The sequence below is a fragment of the Lagenorhynchus albirostris genome, chromosome 18 (genome assembly GCF_949774975.1).
Source record: "Lagenorhynchus albirostris chromosome 18, mLagAlb1.1, whole genome shotgun sequence".
Classification (NCBI taxonomy): Eukaryota; Metazoa; Chordata; class Mammalia; order Artiodactyla; family Delphinidae; genus Lagenorhynchus; species Lagenorhynchus albirostris.
This window is the reverse complement of record NC_083112.1, coordinates 19,168,191-19,191,143: the sequence shown is the minus strand read 5'-3', so window position 1 is coordinate 19,191,143 and position 22,953 is coordinate 19,168,191. Positions and strand designations below refer to the sequence as shown.

The window sequence follows — 22,953 nt, the reverse complement described above, 5'->3', positions numbered from 1 at the left end:
GTTAAGTGCATGGAGGAATCTAAGAGTAGATAAATAATGAATGTTGAAAGCGCAACAGTAAACAGCATTAGTTAAAGCCAAACTCTGGCCACAGAGCCTCTCGGGAGGAAACAACCTTCACAAGTTTGGACCCGTAGATGCGAGAGTCACCAAGCACAAAGGAAAAGCGGCGGAAGCCCGGGGGATCCCACAGTGATTTACGGTCCCTCACCTGCTCAGGGAGATTGGCGGCGGCCCCGAGGGCGGGGCAAAGCAAACGTCACTTCCGGCCTCGGCCCGCGAGGCTCTCTCGCGCTATGACGGCCAGTGCGGAGGCGCGGGGGCGGCGCCCAGGAGTCGGGGTAGGAGTAGTGGTGACCAGCTGCAGGCATCCTCGCTGCGTCCTCCTGGGGAGGAGGAAAGGGTCATTTGGAGCCGGCAAATTCCAACTTCCTGGGGGCCACTTGGAGTTCGGGTAAGCAGCCGCCTGGCGGACGGGGAAAGCGGGAAGTGCACGGGAAGGACGACCTCGCTCCCTGCGTGCGTCCGTGCGTGCGCGCCGACGCTGCGTCGTTTCTCGCGAGTTCCTGTTTTCTCCTCTCGGGCCGGGAGGGGGCACTGCGCTGGGTATGGCTGAAGGAGAGATTTCCTCGTTCCCGTGTGAGCTGCGCCTGCGCCACAGCTCCTCGCGAGACCTGACGCGGCTGGGAGTTGGCTGGTGAGTTGTGTTTTTCTTACTGCTTGCGCTTGAGAGACCGGAAGTTGGTGTTTATAGGCCGCGGTCAATGTAGTTCTGTCAGTTAAGGCTTTTGCACGGTTTGCTGGTGATTTAAACGCACATGGATATATTCCGTGTTTCCTGCTCCAGTAAGTTTAGTTGCGCTCTAACCAAGCGAATGGGCGACTGAAACTCTGGGCCTCAGTTTCTGTTTTTAAAATGGGGAAGTTAGATGCTGTACTCCTTAAGGTCCCTCTCTGCTTTGGCATGTTGTGGTTTGATGATGTGTCAGACCGACAAAGAAAGTTAGTTCTACACAGGGGTGTAAAAAGGCTGAGATTGTGCTAGAAGGTGGATTCACCCAGACTCTTGGACTCTTTAATCAATAGAAATTGATAAGATGCCAGATGAGGAATTTAGGCGAAGCTTTATTGGGGCTCGTGCTGTAGCAAGAGGGAGCGAGAACAAGACACAGGTGCCCCTTGCTCGGCTCCCCTGGAGGGGACGTGGTGGTGGGCTGGTTCCTTAAATGGGGTGAGAATAGGGATGGATCTGCGGGCTGTGCAGGAGGCGCAGCTTAGGTGGCCCGCCTAACCCCCTTGGTGTGTGTGGGAATCATGCGTGGTACCCTGCTTTGCTGTCAGCAGCTCCGAAATGGCAGTTGGTTTGTGGCCTTTTTATAGCTTGTTTATAATTGCCCCAACTGCGCATGCGTGCAGTTTTTTTTTTAGCCTCTACCTTTGTCCAGGTGCAAGCGCTCTGGTAGATGATCTATCTCAAAGTGAGAATAAAGCGTTCAAGACACAGAGCTTGTTTTTCCTTTTGTATAGAAAGTTTCAAACATACAGAAAAATAGAATAGTCAGTGAATCCTCATGTACCCGTTACTCAGTTTGTTCTTGTTTCGTCTTTACTGCTCCTCCCTTCCGGCAAACAGACACACACACCCCTTGTTTTCTAAACTATTTTAAAGGAAAGCGGGCATCTTATTACACCACCCCTAAGTAATTCAGTATCTATCTGTAATAGGCTTTTAAAAAGAAGTAACCACAATACCATTTTCAAACCTTAAAATATTTTATAGCATCTGTTACCCAGTCTGTACTGTTTTCTGCAGTTGTCTTGAAAATGTCTTTTTACTCTTCTGTACCAATTCAGATTAAAGGAAGGGCACATGTTGCATGTGATTGATACATTTTTAAGTCTCTTAATCTAGCAGTACCCGCCCTCCCCTTCTTCCTATGCCATGTTGAATATGGGTCATTTGAATTTCTCACATTATGACTGTATTCTTCTAATTCATGTATTTCTTATAAAGTGGTTGTTAGAAGTAGAGGCTTGATCCTAGTGCCTTTTAATCAGACTCAGATCTTTATAGAATATGGAATTCTTATCTTCTAGCACAGGGAATTGTTTAAATGGTCTTCAGAATTTTTAAAAGCATCAATAAGTTTCTCGTTTTTAGATAAGTAAGATAAGCTATCACTTAATAAATAATAAAATGCCTAGATTAAGAATCAAATTGCCCAGACAAGCACACCATATTGTACTTTGTCAGTTTGGGGGGCGGGGGAACATTAGCCAAAGTTAGATCACAAACTAAGCACTATTTAGAATGTGTAATTTCTAGAGTAGTGGTTCGAGATAGTTGTCCTAACAGTAACACAAGACAGTATTGGAGTCTTGACTCATACTGAATGATAATGGCCAAAATTGAACTTTAATGACCTTTTTACTAAGTGCTAGGTGTTATGCTAAGCTCTTCACATGTATGCTTTCACTTATCTTTGTATAACTGGTAAGCTGAGTGGGCTAAATCGATGGGAAACAAGTAGCTTTATTTTCTCTTTTCATTGTCTTCAAATATGATTTGTCTTTCCCTTCTCTGCTTCTCCATGACGTTTTCTGCAAATTCAGTTGTTTTGCTCTTGTTACCAACCTGGGTTCTTGAACTCTTTAATCAATAGAAATTGATGAGACATCAGACAAAAGAATTCAGGCAAGACTTTATTGGGACTCATGCTACAGCATGAGAGGTAACAGGTGCCCTTGCTCGCTCTCTGAGGCAGGCGAGCTGGTCCCTTAAACGGGGTGAGGGTGGGAGTGGATAGGTGCTTTGGGCTGGAGGGGTGGCTTAGGTGATCTCTCCACCCCCTTGGTGGTGCCGGGTGCCTGTGTCGTGTGTGGTACCCTGGTTTTGCTCCTGGTGCCTCAAAAGTGGCAGTTGGGTTTTGGCCTTTTTGTATCTTTGTTCACAGTTTGCCCTAACTGTACATGGGTGCAGTTAGTTTTCGTCGTCCCTTAGAGTTTCTTTGTATTCTGTTGTTCAGGGAGAGGAGATGTTAGGCCAGGTGCAAGCAGTGCAGTAAAGGGTCCCATTCCCAGCCTGTCTCACTTTCACTTGATTATAAAAGTAAATCGTATTTTGGTTATTATGATCCTCTTCCAGGCATTTAGCTTTCCTTTGTAGTGGGGAAAGGAGGTGTGGGCCATTGTTTTGCTTTCTCTACCTCCCCCTCTTCTCACTGTTTCTGGTTTCTTTTTCTGGTGTGTTGAGGAAGGAGGAGAGGGAGCAAAACTTTTACCTGAGTGGTGCTGCTGTGATCTATGTTATGTGCCCTCTGGGTGCAGTATTCACAGGCGTGCTCTCTTTCTTTCTTTTTTAAAATTTATTTATTTTTGGCTGCGTTGGGTCTTTGTTGCTGCGCACGGGTTTTCTCTAGTTGCGGCGAGCGGGGCTACTCTTCGTTGTGGTGCGCGGGCTTCAGTAGTTGTGGCTCGCAGGCTCTAGAGCACAGGTTCAGTAGTTGTGGCTCACGGGCTTAGTTGCTCTGAGGCATGTGGGATCTTCCCGGACCAGGGATCCAACCCGTGTCCCCTGCATTGGCAGGCGGATTCTTAACCACTGCGCCACCAGGGAAGTCTGCGTGCTCTCTTTCTTAGGGTGTGTTTATTGGTTGGTTGGAAGTCCTATAAGGAGTTCTACACTGCACAGTTCCCTGACATAGGTGACTGACTTTTTGTGACGCTGGCCACCAGCTCCTGCTGTTAGCACACCACACTACATTTTCTTTGTGACGGGCCCCCCAGCAGTCTCTTGTAGCATCTGCTTGGCCCAAAGCAAACACACGTTGGGAAGGACGCTTTCACTGCTACCCATTTTCTCTGCTCAGCCATCGTGGGCTGCTTTAGCCACTCTCCTGCCTTCCAAATTCCTAAAGTGGGAATACACCTTGTGTATTCACGTGCATCCCTAAACACCACGGGACACATCTCAGATTAACACAAGAGCTCTTTCCCTCCTACACCTCTGCTCTGATGCACTGGGGTAGACCTATGAGGTTCCACAGCTCAGTCTTTAACTGGGGAGTAACATACCAGTACCTCCTTCTTGAGAGTCTCACCCAGTCTTTGTGACTAATTCTCTTGGAGGGCCTCTCACTTAGTTTCAAGGCAGAGCTGGCCCCTCATCAGGAGGAAGAGGAACGTTCCTTCAGGCTGAAAACGCACAACTCTCCTCCCTCCCAAAGATCTGTCTTCTTATGTAGACTGGGTAGTGACGGTAGTTTAGATAATTAGAGATACAAAAATATTCAAGGTAGAAAAGATAGAGAAACAATATTCTTTTTTGCTGAATATCACACTAAAGTGCTTCATAAATATTTGGAAATTTAATCTAAAGTGCATATGAAATGACTTTTAGAAAAACTGTATCACACTAATGATTTCTTTTAATAATATTTGTTTTCATTCAATACTCATATTTTATCTGACTGTATAAAATTTCATTTGGAACAATTTCTAAAGGGAGATATATATTTTTAGTCTTGTCTCATGTATGAAAACTGCAGTGAAATGTTTTAATTTATATACAGGTTTTTGTAACTTTTGGAATATCAGCGTTTTTGTCAATATCTAGTTATGGATCATACGTTGAAGGTGAACTAATCACATCAGTGTATTTTAATATTTCGTGAATGCCTGTTGCCTATTGCCCTCAGTTTTGAGCCTTCTGAGCCTTCAGAAAAGACAGTGTCTGCTTCTTGGTACACCTAACACAACCCCATGAGAAAGTAGTATTATCTTCTTACTTGTCTAAGGTGGAAAATAATGGACTTTGAACTCAAACCCAGGTCTAGTTGACTCCAAAGCTGTACTCTTAACTGATATATTAAACCACCTCCTGGTTGCATGCTGCTTCCAGGCACATGAAGTAGTGCTGAATTGGCTAAAAGTTCATTTTTTTGTTCAATATGAAGTCCTTTTGGTCTTCAGATACTTGATATAGGATAAACAGAGTGTCAAAGGAGGGTTGTTGATTTATTGTTGTAAAGCGTGAACCAATTACAGCTCTTTTTGCTTTACACTAGGAATTTCTAGCCAGGAATTTCATGGCAAAAAAAAAATGCATAAATAGAATTGAATACGGCGGTGTGTTTCTGTTTTTCAGTGAAAGCTGGGAAGAATGTGCTCAAAGGGAAACCTGGGAAGAAGCAGCTCTTCACCTGAAAAATGTTCACTTTGCCTCGGTTGTGAATTCTTTCGTTGAGGAAGAGAATTACCATTATGTCACTATTTTAATGAAAGGAGAGGTGGATGTGACTCATGATTCAGAACCAAAGAATGTAGAGCCTGAGAAAAATGAAAGTAAGAGAACTATAAATAATGCATTTTCTATGAGAGCACATGGTCTGAAGGAAGATTACATTATGTTGCCATAGGAAGAGAATTAGATTAGAATATAATTATACTTCAGTTAGAATGTAAATATACTTAAATCCTGGATACATAAGGACAGAACAGGAAAGAGAACTGGGCCTAGAGCCAGACTACTTGGTTCGCATCCTGGTTTTTCTACTTAGAGGTTTGTAACCTTGGACAAGTTATTTAGATCTCTGGGCCTCTTTTCTCACTTGTGACAATAGTACCTACTTCAGATGCGTTGTTGTAAGGATAAAATGAGTTAATACATACAACGGGCCTGGCCTAGTGAACACAGTAAGTACTCAGTAAGTGTTAGTTTTATTGTTAGTGTTTAATTTTGTTTCACACTGATTTTTAAGCAAAACATTTAACGTGACTTCCTCAGTTTTCTCACCTGTGCAAGAGAGGTAAAACTTCCTTTTATAGAGAATGCTTAACCTGACAAAACACTTAGCTGTTACCTTCTGCGTTGAATTGAGTGCTCTGAAAGCTTTAATGACAATAACTGATATTCTGTTATTTACTGTGTACTAAGCATTGTTCTTAGGGCTTTGCATGTATCATCTCTCTTCAGATTTCGTAAAACTGCATGATAAAAGGAACTAAAGAGTAAAATATCAAACTTATTCAGTATATTATTTGCCATAAGAAACCTTATCCAAGTGGTCTCATGTAGGATCACTCCTCTAAACGTTTAATTTCTCCTCTAATAGCGAAAATCTTTTCATTCACAAATACTTGCTGAGTACTGTGTACCAGACATTGTTCTAAGCACTAAAGGAAAAGTGGTGTTTAAAACAAAGTCCCTGCCCTCCTGGACGTTACATTTTATCTGGGGGGAAAGGCAACAAATTAGCAGATACTTTATGATAGTAATGATAGGAGTAAGAATAAAAATAAAGCTGTGTAAAGATAGTGATGCATGGGTGTTGTGTCAGGTGGGGTGGTCAGGGAGGGCTTCTGTGCAGAAGGAAGTGACATTGCTAGAATGAATAAGTCATGTCTGAAGTGTTTTACAGACTGACTTGATTGAATGAACAGAAGGGCATCTTCTACCCGAAGGCCCGTTGAGTCATATAAGATTTTTTGTAAAATAGGTAACTACTTGGAATCCTTTAAAATGAGCTAGCAAAGTCTGAACTGTTTTTACTCACAACACTTCTGATACCAAATGTGTGGACTTTTACCCTCACACTAAATAATTCTCCAACTCTCCAGACATCAGTTGAGTGTCCTATAATTCAGTTCAATTCTTACACTGTCTACTTGGATCCGAAAAGTTAAAGAGCTCAGTCCCATGAGACTGCCCCCATTTCCAATGCCAATCTCACGTCCAGGCCTCCTGTACTTTTGACGGCCTGGCTATAAATCGAGGCTCCCACAACCCCCTCTTCGGTAATTTGCTAGAATGTCCCACAGAATTAAGGAAAACACTCTCCTTACATTACCAGTTTGTTTTAAAGGGTACAGCTCAGGAACAGCCAAATGAAAGAGGTAGGGCCAGGTCTGGGGAGGGGGCACGGGACTTTCATGCCCTCTCTGGATGTGCCACCCTCCCAGCACCTCGATGTGTTCAACTCGGAAGCTCTCTGAACCCAGCTGTGTAGAGTTTTTATGGAGGTTCCTATGTAATGGGATTATTATTACTGTGATTGGTTAAATCAATGTCCATTGGCTGTTAACTCAGTCTCCAGCCCCTCTCTCCACCCCTAAGGTGGAGTGTGGGGTGAGAGGTGGGCTGAAAGTTCCAACCCTGTGATCACGCCTGGGTCTTCCTGGTCACCAGCCCCCATCCTGAAACTCTCCAGGGGTCCTCAGCCACCAGCCATCTCATTAGCATAAACTCAGCATTGGTTGAAAGGAGCTTATTATGGAAACAAAAGATGCTCCTCTGATCCCTATCACTCAGGAAATTACAAAGATTTTAGGAACCCTGCCAGGAAACAGGGATAAAGACCAAATACCTATTTCTTATATCACGATGTCACACAAAGAAACACACAGAAAGTATGCAAAGGCCTTCAGCTGGCCTAGGGTACAACAGAAATTATTCATGCCTTAGGAAGTGGGAGGCAGGATTGTACCAGGTTCACTGGGGGAGCTGATAACCTGGCCAAGGTGCAGGCACTCGGGGGTCTTCGTTTTTTATAATATAAGCATGCAGCCTCTGCCCCATGTTCATCAGGTCCTGGATCTGGATTGCCTGCTTCAGTTTCCTCTAGCCATCTGTTTATACTTAGAAGGATTATCCAGATGCTTCGTTTTCTAGGGGGCCCCTAGGATAAACTTTACTTCAGCTCTCTTGCGACTCAGTTAATTGAGCATCTTGCAGCACATTGTGAGTGTCTCCCTCCCCCTCCTTCTTCTCTCTCTCTCTCTCTCTCTCCAGGGGCATTAAATCTGGGTTTTACCACAATGTGGCCTTTGTAAACTTGGCATCATATTCAAATAACAGCATGTTTTAAATGATCATCATTCCCTTCTTAAGATCTTCATTCTAAATGCAAATCATGTTTGTATAGCCAAGCTAATGCATAGCATCACTATTGCACTTCATTAGTAGCAAATCTTTTTTTTTTTTTTTTTTTTTGCGGTACGCGGGCCTCTCACTGTTGTGGCCTCTCCCGTTGCGGAGCACAGGCTCCGGACACGCTGGCTCAGCGGCCATGGCTCACGGGCCCAGCCGCTCCGCGGCATGTGGGATCTTCTCTGGACCGGGGCACGAACCCGTGTCCCCTGCATCGGCAGGCGGACTCTCAACCACTGCGCCACCAGGGAAGCCCATCATTTTTAAATTTAATTAATTTTTTTTAGTATAGGTTAACTTGCCAAAATAAATATCCTTTGTTTCCTTTCATCTAAAGAAATTGCTTTGATACCTTTCTTTTCTAGGTTGGGAGTGGGTTCCTTGGGAAGAATTTCCTCCCCTAGAGCAGCTTTTCTGGCCACTACGTTGTTTAAAGGAACAAGGCTACGATCCATTTAGAGAAGATTTGGATCATCTGGTAGGATACAAAGGAAATCACCTAGAGGTGAACAAGGAGACTCCCTGATTTTTTTTTTTAATGGGTTAGCCAAAAAAAAAAGTTCATCTGGTTTTCCCGTAAGATGGCTCTAGTAGTGCTTAGTTGTGTTTAACTTCTTTCGAAACAATTTTGTTGGATTGTATTGTGACAGCTGTCATATCAGCGTGTATTTAAAAAAACACTTAACAAAATTGGTGAATTTTTGCATAGCCATTTTAATATAGAAGATGGAAGAAAAAAAGCAACATTTTCGGCATATTATGCTTGATTATTTCAAGAAAGGTAAAAATGCAACTGAAACGCAAAAAAAGATTTGCGCAGTGTATGGAGAAGGTGCTGTGACTGAGCGAACGTGTCAAAAGTGGTTTGCGAAGTTTCGTGCTGGAGATTTCTCGCTGGACGATGCTCCACGGTCAGGTAGACCAGTTGAAGTTGATAGCGATCAAATCGAGACATTAATTGAGAGCAATCGACGTTATACCACTCGGGAGATAGCCGATATACTCAAAATATCCAAATCAAGTGTTGAAAATCATTTGCACCAGCTTGGTTATATGAATCGCTTTGACGTTTGGGTTCCACATAAGTTAAGCGAGAAAAACCTTCTTGACCGTATTTCCGCATGCGATTCTCTACTGAAACGTAATGAAAACGTTCCATTTTTAAAACAAATTGTGATGGGCAATGAAAAATGGATACTGTACAATAATGTGGAACGGAAGAGATCGTGGAGCAAGCGAAGTGAACCGCCACCAACCACACCAAAGGCTGGTCTTCATCCAAAGAAAGTGATGTTGTGTATATGGTGGGATTGGAAGGGAGTCCTCTATTATGAGGTCCTTCCGGAAAACCAAACGATTAATTCCAACAAGTACTGCTCCCAGTTAGATCAACTGAAAGCAGCACTCGACGAAAAGCGTCCAGAATTAGTCAACAGAAAACGCATAATCTTCCATCAGGATACCACAAGACCACATGTTTCTTTGATGACCAGGCAAAAACTGTCACAGCTTGGCTGGGAAGTTCTGATTCCTCCACCTTATTCACCAGACATTGCACCTTCGGATTTCCATTTATTTCGGTCTTTACAAAATTCTCTTAATGGAAGAAATTTCAATTCCCTGGAAGACTGTAAAAGGCACCTGGAACAGTTCTTTGCTCAAAAAGATAAAAAGTTTTGGGAAGATGGAATTATGAAGTTGCCTGAAAAATGGCAGAAGGTAGTGGAACAAAAGGGTGAATACGTTGTTCAATGAAGTTCTTGGTGAAAATGAAAAATGTGTCTTTTATTTTTACCCAAAAAACCAAAGGAACTTTTTGGCCAACCCATACATAAAAGGCAAAATAAGGTCCTGTAAAAGAATGAAAAATATCTTCATTTCAGAACAGCTCCATTTTAGCTGAAAAGTCCCACACGATTGCCAGTTATTTATTTGGAGTCTCTTAATATACCCAATACCCTTTCAGCCTGTACTCGTGAACAATTTTCGGGGATTGTGTCATGAATTATATTTCAGACTCAGAAAACGTGATAAATGGTGATGTTGTGGTAATTCTGCTTTCCGTATTACTCTGTGGTTTGACTGTGCTGTTTGTCATTACCAGTGTGTGTGGAGGAGAGTGCAGAATTTGTCTTAGTGTTTCAGTTCTAATAGAGAACCTAATTCAGGTGCTAACACAGTATGCCCGTTGCAGAATTTATCACATTTGTTGATTTTCCTCTTTTGTTTTATTTAAGTCAAAAAAATTTTTGGTAATATATTGTGACAGTCCCTGCAACTAGAGCAAACACGACAGGTCTTTAGGGTGTATTTCCCAGATTTCCAGTTGAGAATCTAAAGCAAGGGAAGTGAGACAAACCATCCAGGATCTGTATCCCGTCATTAACAGGCCCTGTCATTTGGGATCTCAGTTGATCTCTCTGAGATTCAGCTTCCTTATGTGTAAAATGCGATTAGACTAGGGCAGTGGATCTCAAAGTGTGGCCCGGGGAAGTCCTCAAGACCCTTTCAAGCACCCTCAGGGTTAAAGCTGTTTTTGTCATATGAAGACTTCATTTGCTTTTTTCATTCTCATTCTTTCCTGAGTGTACAGAGGAGTTTGCATGTTGTGTGATACTGTAGCAGACTGAATGCAAAGCAGACATGAGAGTGTAGCTCTCTTTTATTAAGCTAGATGTGAAAGAAACTGACAAAAATGTAAAACAGTGCCACTCTTCTCACTGGTTCTTTTGCTTTTTTTTTTAAGAAAAATAGCTATATTTTTTATAAAAATTATGTTAACATATAATGGTTTTGAGTTATGGGTTTTTGTTATTTGTAAATAAATTAATAAAAGAATTCTTAAAATTTCTTGGTTTTAATTCCTAATATGGTCCTATCACTAGATAAAATCCTACAAAAACAAGAACTCTTTGGGGTCCTTAGTAATTTTTTTTTTAAATGAAGTATAGTTGTTTACAATGTTGTGTTTCAGGTATACAGCAAAGTGATTCAGATATATATTAATACACACACACACACACATTCCTTTTCAGATTCTTTTCTGTTATAGGTTATTACAAGATACTGAATATAGTTCCCTGTGCTATACAGTAGGTCCTTGTTGTTTATTTTATATCTAATATTAGTGTATTTGTTAATCCTAAACTCCTAATTTGTCCCTCCCCTCCCTCTTTCCCCTTTGGTAATCATAAGTTTTTTTTCTATATCTGTGAGTCTCTGTTGCTGTTTTGTAAATAAGTTCATTTGTATCATTTTTTTAGATTCTTCATATTAGTGATATCATATGACTTACTTCACTTGGTATGATAATCTCTAGGTCCGTCCATGTTGCTGCAAATGGCATTATTTCATTCCTTTTTATGGTTGAGTAATATTCCATTGTATATATGTGCCACATCTTCTTTATCCATTCATCTGTCGATGGACACTTAGGTTGCTTCCATGTCTTGGCTATTGTAAATAGTGCTGCTGTGAACATTGGGGGTGTGTGTATCTTTTTTAATTCATTGTCATCTTTTCTGGATATCTGCCCAGAAGTGGGATAGCTGGATCATATGGCAGCTCTATTTTTAGTTTTTTAAGGAACCTCCATATTCTCCATAGTGGCTGCACCAATGTACATTCCCACCAACAGTATCAGAGGGTTCCCTTTTCTCCACACCCTCCTCAGCATTTATTATTTGTAGACTTTTTGATGATGGCCATTCTGACTGGTGTGAGGTGATACCTCATTGCAGTTTTGATTTGCATTTCTCTAATAATTAGTGATGTTGAGCATCTTGTCCTGTGCCTCTTGGCCATCTGTATGTTTTCTTTGGAGAAATGTGTGTTTAGGTCTTCTGCCCATTTTTTGATTGGGTTGTTTTTTTGATATTGAGCTATATGAGCTGTTTGTGTATTTCGGAAATCAAGCCCAACATTGGTTGCATCATTTGCAAATATTTTCTCCCAGTCTGTAGGTTGTCCTTTTGTTTATGGTTTCCTTTGCTGTGCAAAAGCTTATAAGTTTGATTAGGTCCCATTTGCTTATTTTTGCTTTTATTTCTTTTGCCTTGGGAAGCCAATCTAAGAAAACATTGGTACAGTTTATGTCAGAGAGTTTTGCCTATGTCCTCTTCTAGGAGTTTTATGGTGTCGTGTCTTATTTAAGTCTTTAAGCCATTTTGAGTTTCTTTTTGTGTATGGTGAGAGGGAGTGTTCTAACTTCATTGATTTACATGCTGCTTTCCAACTTTTCCAACACCACTTGCTGAAGGGAGACTCTTTTCTCCGTTGTATACTCTCGCCTCCTTTGTGGAAGATGAACTGACCATGGGTGTGCGGGCTCGTTTCTGCACTCTCTGTTCTGCTCCATTGATCCATATGTCTGTCTGTGCCAGTACCACGCTGTTTTGATACTCTAGTATTGTCTGAAGTCTGGGAAGGTTATGCCTCCAGCTTGTTCTTCTCCCTCAGGATTGCTTTGGCAATTCTGCGTCTTTTGTGTTTCCATATAAATTTTAGGATTATTTGTTCTGGTTCTGTGAAAAATGCTTGAGTAATCTGATACAGATTGCATTAAATCTGTAGATTGCTTTGGGTAGTATGGCCACTTTAATAATATTCTTCCAATCCAAGAGCATGGGTTATCTTTCCATTTTTTTTTGGAATCATCTCCAGTTTCATTTATCAATGTTTTATAGTTATCAGCATATAAGTTTCTCACCTCCTTAGTCAGGGTTATTCCTAGGTGGGTTTTTTTACATGATTTTAAAAGGGATTGTTTTTTCACTTTCTGATATTTCATTGTTAGTGTAAAGAAATGCAACAGATTTATGTATATTAATCTTGTATCCTGCTACCTTGCTGAATTCATTTATCTGTTCTAATAGTTTTTGTGTTGAGTCTTTATGTCCTTAGTAATTTTTAAGAGTGTAACAGGATCCAAAACCAAAAAGTTTGAGAACTGCTGGATTAGGCCATGAACTCACATCCTTTTCTTTATGAGCCCATTTCTGTAAAATCCCTTGCTTCTCCTAAAGCTGGTTACATTTGAATTTTGCCCTTTCAACAGACTCAAATACTGTTGTAATATGTGTTACAAAAGAATCTTTCTTCAGTGAATGAAGATCATTTTTAAAGTTATTTTCTTTTTTTTTTAATATTTATTTATTTGGCTGCATCAGGTCTTAGTAGCGGCACACGGGATCTTCACTGTGGCATGCGGGATCTTAGTTCCCCAACCAGGGATCGAACCTGCGTCCCCTGATTGGAAGGCGGATTCTTAACCACTGGACCACCAGGGAAGTCCCTAAAGTTGTTTTCTTAATTGCTTACGTTTTCAAAGTTATATACGCACATTGTATAGTTTACCATTTACAAATCTCATTTTCTATTTTAACAGACTTTTTTTTAAGAGTGTGAGAGGAGCCCAAGTGAAATTAGTGTATATTCCTTGAACTTATGAATTTCACAGTTTTTCCTACTCCTGTTTGATTACTCCATATCCTTCTGTTGCTTGCTCATTAGTTTTACTCCCTTCCTCAACTGACATAATCCTTGTTTGTCCCTGGCTCCTCCCTAAATGATAGACATGGGAGGCTTGATAAGAAGAACCCAGGCAGCCTTGTAGGTGAAACTCCTCCATGGCTTTATCCCAAATATAGTTGATTGGGAATTCATTGAGATATGTCTTTATGCCAGTACTTATCGAAGCAGCTGTTTTATAGTTTCAGAAACTTATCACAAACCTGAGGAGTTTTTTCTGTCTGCTACTTTTCAATTTTTAGTAGACAAACTCATTAGGAGCTTGTGAGGTTTTCCATTTGTTTGTTTTAAATTCACCAAATTAGACATGAAGGTCTATTTCAATGAAAAGAAAAAAACCAACCTGGGCCCTTATTTATAGTAAAAAGTAAAAAGCTAAGTTTCATGTTAGAGGGGGATTGCACTTACTCGGCACCCAGCATGCTCAGTGGCATCCAATAATCACTCTGTAAATTTCTCTCTAAAAGAGTGAATGACCAGAGCAGGATTTAGAGCTCTTTAAGTAAGCAGTTAATTCTTAAATGTTTTGAGAATTGCCTTTAATTGAAAAAACTACTACTACTCGCAGTATTCTCATGAAATGTCTATACCTCACTCTGCCAGGATACTGGCAAGTCTGAAATAGTTCTTCATGTATTTGCTAAATCAAGCCCCGAGGTGTCCTCTATCCCAAGATAGGCAAGTGCTCCTACACTGACCCTCACAACATCCGAGCAGAGGTCTGCCCAGCGGAGCATCATGTGAATTCGGCCTCCCTGAGATCCACCTGGAAGAGGCAGTTCTTCATTATCTGGACTGCCAGCTTTCCAGATAAGGCAAATATTCCTTCAGATGAAATATTCTCTTCTTGGGGGCATCAAGGATCATTTAGGGATCGTGGAGAAGGAGAGCTCAGGGAGTCATCTGTAAGGGAGGAAACAAAGTCTTCCAACATAAACTCAATCATATATTGATGCTGCCTCTTTTATTTTTAAATTATTTATGTTGTACTTAGAAATCAGTGTTGCACTTGAGTAGTGCTTGTGAAAAATGCAAATTAAAAATAACAGTAGGCATTGACTGAGAGGTGTGTACTAAGCTTTCCATTTTATGTACCTCAAGAAATTGAACACGTAAGTTAAGGCCCCCCATAAACATTTAATTTGCATCTACTATGTGCCAAATATTGTGGTAGATGCTTAATAATATTTACACTGTAAATTGAATCTATCACACTTCCTTAATGCCAAATTCCCATTCTAGATTTCCCATTTTTATGTTTAAAATGTTTAAGTATTTGGCTTTCTGCATAATGTCACTTAATAGCTTTATATGCACTAAGTTATATCACTCCTCATTTTATTTACAAGAACAATTTATGGGCAAACAGAACTAAGTAGCAAGCAAGCCAAGCTTATCACCAGATTCAATTTGCCTTGGTATTCTGTCCTCTATTCTTCTGTTTTTCTTTACAGATTCACTTTCCACCTATTGTTTGATGGCTCCGCAAACAACATTATCTTCAGCTCAAACCTTTTTCCTAAACTCCAGATCACACACCAATCACACACCAGTCATCTCTAGGTGAGATTTTCTCTGTCCTTCTCACTTGATACATTACGAACTGAATTTCCTCTTGTATTCCTCGAAGGGAATGCCTCTACCATCTGCTTAGTTGCTCAGATTAGTTTCCTTTTCCCCACATAAAGCAGTCTCTGTCCATTCTGTTTCTTTCATGCCTCTTGGATCCATTCTTATCACATTGTCCTGGTTGCCTCTCCCCTGGTCCAGGTCCTTCATCATCTTCTCTCCTGTTCCTGCAGCTGTACCCTCAGACTGATTGATTGAGGTAAAATACACAACATAAAATTTACCATCTTAACCCTCTGACTCATCTTTGACAGTACTCCTAGAATGACTTCTCAGAATCATAAATTTGGTCGTGTCTCTTGTCTTCCCAAACTTCTTGAGAAGTTCCCCATTGCTTGTATGAAAAATCCTTGACATGCAAGGTCTTTCATAATTTCTCTATAGTAACTTTCCCACCATATCCACATCACTTTTTCACTCTACTACATTCCAGGTGTGTTTCTTTGTGCTTCCTCAAGTGTACTTCGCCAGTGTGTCTGCAGCTCCTTGTGAACTGAATGTCACTCCCACCCTCAGTCTGCCTCAACAAAACCTTACCAATTTTTCATACTGCACTTCAAGGGTCCCTTCCTCTGTGAAGCTTTCTAGACTCAACCAGGCTGACTTTCACATACCACGCCTTACACTATTTCTGCTGCAGTTTAACTTCAGTGGTGGCTTTTGAATTAGTGAGGCTGTAGGCTTAAGTGATATGTGACACTTGTGTTCTTCTAAAGTCATCTACTTTTGCCTTCTTGTATAACTTGGTTTAATTTCTAATGGGTTGAATTCACTCCCAAAGCATTTGTGAAATGATAGATTCTGCAGATAAAATGCTCCCAAATCAGCCTTCTTAAAAATGGCTGAAAATAGGTGCTCGTTTATAGTGCATAGTTTGCATAAGCACTGTTTGTATGAATGAAGAGGAAACATGTCCACATTTCAGGGATCAGGTGTGATTCTCGGGGTATTTACTGTGGCTGAGCACCACCGTTGATTATTTGCAGTCTTGAGCTTGGTTCAGTGCCTGTGAACTGCAGCACATGCCTTGCTGTGTTCTGTTGATTGCTTGCCTCCCCGGGGAAAGTAAACTTCAGGCTGGAGACTGTGTGTATTATACACACAGCAGCCAGTGGTGACTGGGAGTACTAAATGCCCAGTGTGTGCTGGTTGAGTGAAAAATTGACCTTCTAGTAGTTCTTAACTAGTCCTTGTCCTGGGCTGGAACAAGACAAGTAGTGCTGAGCATACTCAGAGAAGGGAATGCAAATGTTGTTCCAGGTATTTGGAGGGACATAAAGGAGAACTGTTTCTATAGGTGTAGGGAGAGAGGAGCTAGAGTCTGAAATAGAAACAGAGTTGCCTTGGAGGTTAAAGACCTGCACAAAGTCCGAAACCAGGTGGGGGAAGCTGAAATCCAAACGTCCGTTTACCAACAGTGAGGAATAATGAGGACAAGTTCCTGTGTTTTGGGGGAAAATGCTAAATAACGTGTATGTGAAACGTGCCTTAAAATGAAAGTTTAATGTGCTTAATTTATAAGATGGCTCTTGAGATCTTGCTGGAGGTATTATATAACATATGATATATAAGTCCTATTAACTTTCTAGAATATTTTTAAAAATCCAAGTTCTGAGATACATTTAGACCCGAGGGTTTTGGATGAGGGGTTGTAGAGCTGTACAGATAAACGCCAAGTGAGCATGTATACAGCAGCGTGATTTCTTTGAGGTACATGTGAAATTTCCACTTGTTTTCTAATCCACTGAACCATCAACTCATAAGGAATCTATATATTAATTAGTCCTATTTTTCCATTTGGGTTTATTTTTTTTATGTTCTTAGTCTCTGTTGGTTTATAAGTAAAAATCCCTGGAGGGAAGAGGTGCTAAGATTCTTGAATTGTGAATGGCAAGTGACTGACAAGGATCTTAAAGGCTTTAAGGTCCCAGTACTTAGATTTGGATGTGAAGGCCTCACACAGATTCCCATTCAGCAGGTAAGAAGCAGGTTCTTGAATCTGCCTTCTAACGGCCACCACAGTAATTTGGATACGCTTGGTTTGTGGCCAGACTTTGAGAAATACCACTTTCAAGACAGTTAAAATGTAACCAACATGGCCATTGTGCTTTGCACAAGTCTGACATCCTTCATATGGGGTATGCTTTTTCTTTTTACAATATTCTTATTTTTTTCAAACAAAATGTATATAATGTGTATTTTTTTTTAAGATAAAAGTCTACACCAAAATGTTAATTGATATAATCTCTGGGTAGAATGCTAATTTCATTGTGTCTCCTTTATGCTGAACCATATTTGCTAAATTTTCCACAAAAGATCAGGAAAAAGAGTAAAGAGTGCAATACTGTCTAAAACTGATAAGTCAAAATATAGCTGTATAAGCATATTATTTAAACATTTAAACATGGATGTTAACCACCAGAAGTTAAAAGTGATTCCTTCTGGGAACTGCCATAAATAAGAGGGAAGGTGAAGGCCAGAGTGTTTTCCATTCTACAACCTTTCATACAATTTGTTATGCTTGTTATGACATTATGGTAAGTTTTCAATTAGTTTAAAAAACTACTTCATTTTATTTCTTCTAAGAATGGCAGTGTGTGCCTTTAAGAAACCTACCAAAGTTGGTATTACTAGTTCAGATGTATACATTACCTCATGTTCATTCATCCTCCAAATTCTAAAGTATGTACAAAATGCAACTGGATTTACAGAAATATCCTACCTATGCTGAAATTTAAAAAAAAAAAGCATAGAAAGTACAAACAAAAGTGAGTTTACTTACAAAATATACAATAATTACAAATAGTACAAATTGAGACAATTTCTCCTGTTCCTGAGACAGAAGCTAACGGCCTTTACTTTCAAATGAGGGTTTCTGTTATTCTGAGTTATGCACATTCAGTGATCTGCTGCCTTTGTTTATGCTTTTCTAAATAATTCCAGGAGGCCTATTAGTGATATGTACATGGGTCATTTCCCTCAAATCTTATTTCCAGAACTCTTATGCACAAAGTCCAACACAACTGAAATAGAACAAGACAACAATGAACTGAATAATCTTTTTTTCCAACAGTAAATTTTGATTTTCTCTAAATATTCACCTAGTGGTTTAGAACTGAAACCATGCTTTTTGGCTTTAAAAAGAAAGTCCACTGTGATTTTTAATAGGCAGCACAATTCCACTATAGCCGATTATCACCTGGCTATTTTTACAGGTTTGCAATTATTTAAGAAACAGAATTCTATAGTATTCAATTCTGTATGTTTTTGTCTTATGCTTTTTTAATCAGAGTCACTACTACTGCTTGAGGAGTCTGTTGACATAACCTCTACATCATCTTCATTTTCTTTGTTATGTCCTGGAGGTTCCAACAAAAAGTCATTACTGTGATTTGGTGGTAACATATTCATTGCTATGTCATTTGACTGCCATGGATACTGTGGGGCAAGGACATCTGGAGAAAAGAAAGAAGCACATATGAGAACATCTTTACTAAAAATTAATTTACTTCTCAGTTATACTTTCCTTCATGCAAATAATCTGAAGTAAAATTTCTTAAAAGGCTAGAAATCAAAATATACATTTGGCCAATAATCAAATTTATCATGGAAAAATGTGATGTTTTAGTAACGTGATGTTTAGACTCTGGTTTATTTTTTTTAAATCATACTTTCCTATAGTCACTATTCAAGATGTTCATAATTTCAAATCGAATGTCTCATGTCTATACATATTTTATGCACATATATAATAAGTCATATATAGTACTTTCTATATATTCTCTCTATATATATTATAAGTAGCTAATGTAAACTATACTGTGTATTCCAGTTTAAACTGCCTCTTAAGCTTCAATTCCACTCTTCTCCCTGGACCCTGAAAACACTTCTCCTTTGCCAGCAGCCACAATGTTAAGCTCTGTCAGTAGAGGGCACTGCAAGGACTCTACAGGAGGAAGAGGCTTCCCTTCCGGGATCCTGCGTTTCCCTCCTGTGGTGTCTGGTGGGTGTGTAGGACATCAGTGGCATCCCAGTTGGATGACTTCCCAGCAAGTCTCCCTTGGACCCTAGTGGATAATTTCCTACTTGCCGGCTCTGGCCTGTGACACCTCATCTAACTTCTCTGCCATCCAACAGGCCAGAGCTACACCTTTTCCACTCCGGGCTGAATATCAGCCTTGGGATGGGGAGTGGGGGTGGGGGGGGAAGCCTCTTCTCAGTCGTTCCCTTCCTTGGCTATCTGCCTCATCCTACATGCAGTAGCTGCCCCCTGCATCTGTTATTACTGCATTTAGAAAATATACTTCTCTTTACTGTCTAGTAGTTAGTACCTGGTTACTACTCAGTAGCTCTTTACATTTTCCTTCATATTTGCTGGTGTGGTTTCTGCCTCCTGCCTGGACCTGACTGGCATATTATGACACAGTAAAACCACAATGAGAAAAATGAGGAGATACCAAGGGAAACTAATGCACAGTGACTTCCCAGTTTGTACTTTAGATAGTTAACAACAGCGATGTTTATAAAATTATTTTTAATAACACAGGGACAGCCTTACAATGAAATGTTAAGCATAAAAAAGCATCATCTACAGTATGTTTTTAGCGATGTAAAAAATACACGAAAAAACATGAAATATGTAAAATATTAAAACTGCTCAAAAAAGAGCAATTTTCCCTTTTATGCCTTTTAAAAAACTTTTAATATGTTCTACCAGATCAAAACAAAACAAGTCACCTACAAAAGGTAAAAGGGGAACATAAAATAAACATAAGAACAGTACAAACCTATATGCAAAATCTGAGGAAGGCTGAAGTTCAGAATGAGCTGAGTCTCACAAAAAGTGATACTCTATTTAGGTATTAAAACGCCCATAAAAAGCTTTGTTAGTCACTTTGTTAATCTGGGGTTTTTTCACAAGTGTGCTCACTTGGTATTCTTTAAACTGAACATACATACATCTTATCCTGTTTATAAAGTATACTTCATTTTAAAAAGCTATGTTTGGAGCTTAGTTAATGAGGCCTAATTCCTGAGGAAAATGGCACATAAATCAGTTTATTCTAATTTCATAGCCTCCATCTAGAACAGTCTTTAAACTAGAGGAAGCAGAGAGGATAAACTGGTAGAGAACCTAGCAACTAAAATGAGTTGGGTCCAGACCCTCAAACTTGTTCAGATCTCTGTCTTCCTCATCATTTCTGAAAAAAACCTTTGTTTGAAAGCATTATTCTGATTAACGTTACCTGGCAATCTGCCTGCTGCAAGTGCGTCCCCTGGTAGATGACCGTTCACTCCATTAGTGGAAGGGTTGTTCATCTGGCCCAATAATCCACTTCTCATCTCCAAATCAGTTGGGTATGGTCTCCGTGGGTCCCCTAAAAAATAAGACTGCTTTTAATTCAGTCACATATGAAAATAAGCTTTGATACCTTCTCTGAAATATTGATTTTCCTTGGTTCACTTTGAAGAACTCAAGCCACATTTTCAATTTTGGAATATGAAGGTCATCTTATCAATTGTTATTAAGACATAATATATTAAAATTTTTAATACATGTATTTTTATTTCTTCTCTAGATCTTCACAATAATACACTATTCTCTATATGAAAAGAAGTCTCTCATTTAAGCAAACATTCCAAATGACAAAGAAAAGTATAATCTTGAGTCTTCTAAATTAAAACCTTTTCCTAACCAACCTCTTTGATCACGTAATTTAAAGACTAATTCCTGGGGATTTCCCTGGTGGTCCAGTGGTTAAGACTCCGCGCTTCCACTGCAGGGGGCGCGGGTTCCATCCCTGGTCCAGGAACTAAGGTCCCACACGCCGCATGCTGCGGGGGAGGTTGGAAGGAAAGCTAATTCCTGTAACATTCCAGTGGAGTATCAGGAGCCAATAACATTCATTTCCAATCATGAAAGCACACTTTTTAGTTCTGGGTTGATGAAAACTTGGCCAGATTTGGACCAATTTTTTGGTAATATTTTCTCACCAACTCCAGATTATTTATCCTCCAAAACCGTAGCTACCCTTAGTGTTTCAGGTATGGCAAAATACCACCGTCAGGACTGACTAGAGCTGAGATAACTACCTCCCATTCCTCCCAAAAGGCTGCTGCTCTACCTGACGTCTCTGCTGTCAGTATATGTAGCAAGGGACTTCCCTGATGGTGCAGTAGATAAGACTCTGCGCTCCCAATGCAGGGGGCCGGGGTTCAATCCCTGGTCGGGGAACTAGATCCCACATGCCACACAGCAACTAAGAGTTGGCATGCCGCAACTAAGGAGACCGCCTGCAGTGACTAGGGAGCCCACGTGTAGCAACTAAGACCTGATGCAACCAAATAAATAAATAAAAGTTAAAAAAATATATATATATATGTGGCAGTTTATTTCTCTGCTATTTCTAATTACTCCAGCTCTCTGCAGTCCTGTGTGTCTGCTGCTGGGTGTCCAGTGCTTCATCTTTATCCCCTAAGAGTCGGGACTGTCTCTTTCTCAGGCTGGAACCCTTGTGGAAATCCTAATGGCTCAAAAAAGTTAGCTTCTGGCCAGCCTGGGTTTTACAGGTATATAAATCTATACCTTTAGAATCATCACATATTATACTTTTAAAATTTATTAATTACTTATTTTTTTTTAAAAAGGAAAGAAACACAGTTTCCAGTGGCAACAGCTTTGTAGAAAACCAAACTGATAAAACCCCATGGCCTATATTATCACTTATAAGACACTAAAGATGTGAAAATATGAAACATGTTTCTAAGGATAAATACATTCCATATTTAAATCTTTTCTTCCTATTTTTGTGTACAGTCACCTAAGAATTTTCAAAACCACATGTATCTAGTAAAAAGAGAATTACTTTTACCTGGGACCCAGGTCAGTGGGGCACACACAGCATTACTTGCACTAATCCTATGTGCATACTTAATTATTTCTTCAGAGGAGATAGCACCTGAGAGAGTCAAGAGGATAGTGTTAACATTTCAGTCTAGTAAACATACAAGTTTGTCAGTGCATACATCACAGATACACTTCATACCTAAAATATATACATTAGGTTAAAAAAGTACACTAGTAAATAATATGTATAGCACAACCTGGTTTTTATTTTAGAATATATGTATTTGTATTGTTCTTGTTACGTATGTATTACAGATCTAAGAAAAATCTGGAAGAACACACATCAAACATTTAACAGCAGTTAATCTAAAATAGGACAAGAGGCGAGTTAGATGTAAATCATACCTACAAATCATTAAAAGTAACCAAAGTCTTCATTATAATTCTGACTTTTAGTATGCAATCTATAAGATCCAAAATGGAAGCCTTTGAAAGAGAGAAGCAGGACAGGACGAGAAGCCATGCTGAGCCTCTCGAAGCACCACTACATGTGCACACATCCCAAAGCCTTATCTAGTTCTGACTTCACAGTCTTTCAAGATCCACCTCAAATCCCATTTGCTTCCAGCCCATGTTCTCCTCTCCCAACAATTTAAAAAACCCACTGTCTTTATTGCACGTTTGGGTAATAGCCGTAACTTCTATTATTGCTTTTTATAACCTGGAAAAGGATGTGACACCTCCCTAGCAATGCCCAGCATAGTGCTATATAGCAGACACTTTACAAGAAAATTTATTGGAAACTTTTCAACAGCAGCAAATGATTACCAATAATCCTCTCATCAGTTTCTTGAAACCAAAATTTGGATTTTTCAGAAAGTCATTCAGTGTTCCCACAGTACTAACCTTTTCTTGCTTTTTCTATTGACTTGAGTTTTTCTTTTGCTTGGTAAACAGCTGTTGCCTAATTTAAACAACATTAAAAAAAGAAATATGGATTATTCAAAACTATACCAAGCCC

The 22,953-nt window shown here is 39.9% G+C and overlaps 2 protein-coding genes across 6 annotated transcripts in view; one reads left to right on the top strand and one right to left on the bottom strand.

The window, feature by feature from the left end:
* The first annotated feature begins 285 nt into the window (after positions 1–285).
* Positions 286–14,674, top strand: NUDT15 (nudix hydrolase 15). Of its 3 annotated transcripts, none has more exons than XM_060129509.1 (3): positions 286–454; positions 5,147–5,343; positions 13,096–14,674. In XM_060129509.1, exons 1-3 carry the CDS (start codon positions 297–299, stop codon positions 13,176–13,178), a joined length of 438 nt encoding a protein of 145 aa, XP_059985492.1. In that variant the 5' UTR covers positions 286–296; the 3' UTR covers positions 13,179–14,674. The 3 variants fall into 3 exon arrangements, with proteins under 3 accessions (XP_059985492.1, XP_059985490.1, XP_059985491.1); XM_060129507.1 differs by lacking the exon at positions 13,096–14,674 and adding an exon at positions 8,293–8,486; XM_060129508.1 differs by lacking the exons at positions 286–454; positions 13,096–14,674 and adding exons at positions 464–697; positions 8,293–8,486.
* Positions 14,675–17,842: 3,168 nt separating this feature from the next.
* The window catches only part of MED4 (mediator complex subunit 4), a 123,266-nt gene continuing 118,155 nt past the window's right edge, over positions 17,843–22,953 (bottom strand). For all 3 annotated transcript variants that reach the window (XM_060129505.1, XM_060129504.1, XM_060129506.1), the window contains 4 exons: positions 22,839–22,896; positions 21,958–22,044; positions 20,332–20,463; positions 17,843–18,540 (listed from right to left, as the gene is read on the bottom strand). In XM_060129505.1, the coding sequence (XP_059985488.1) occupies positions 18,368–18,540; positions 20,332–20,463; positions 21,958–22,044; positions 22,839–22,896 (450 nt within the window). In that variant the 3' untranslated portion in view covers positions 17,843–18,367. The remainder of the gene's footprint in view (positions 18,541–20,331; positions 20,464–21,957; positions 22,045–22,838; positions 22,897–22,953) is intronic.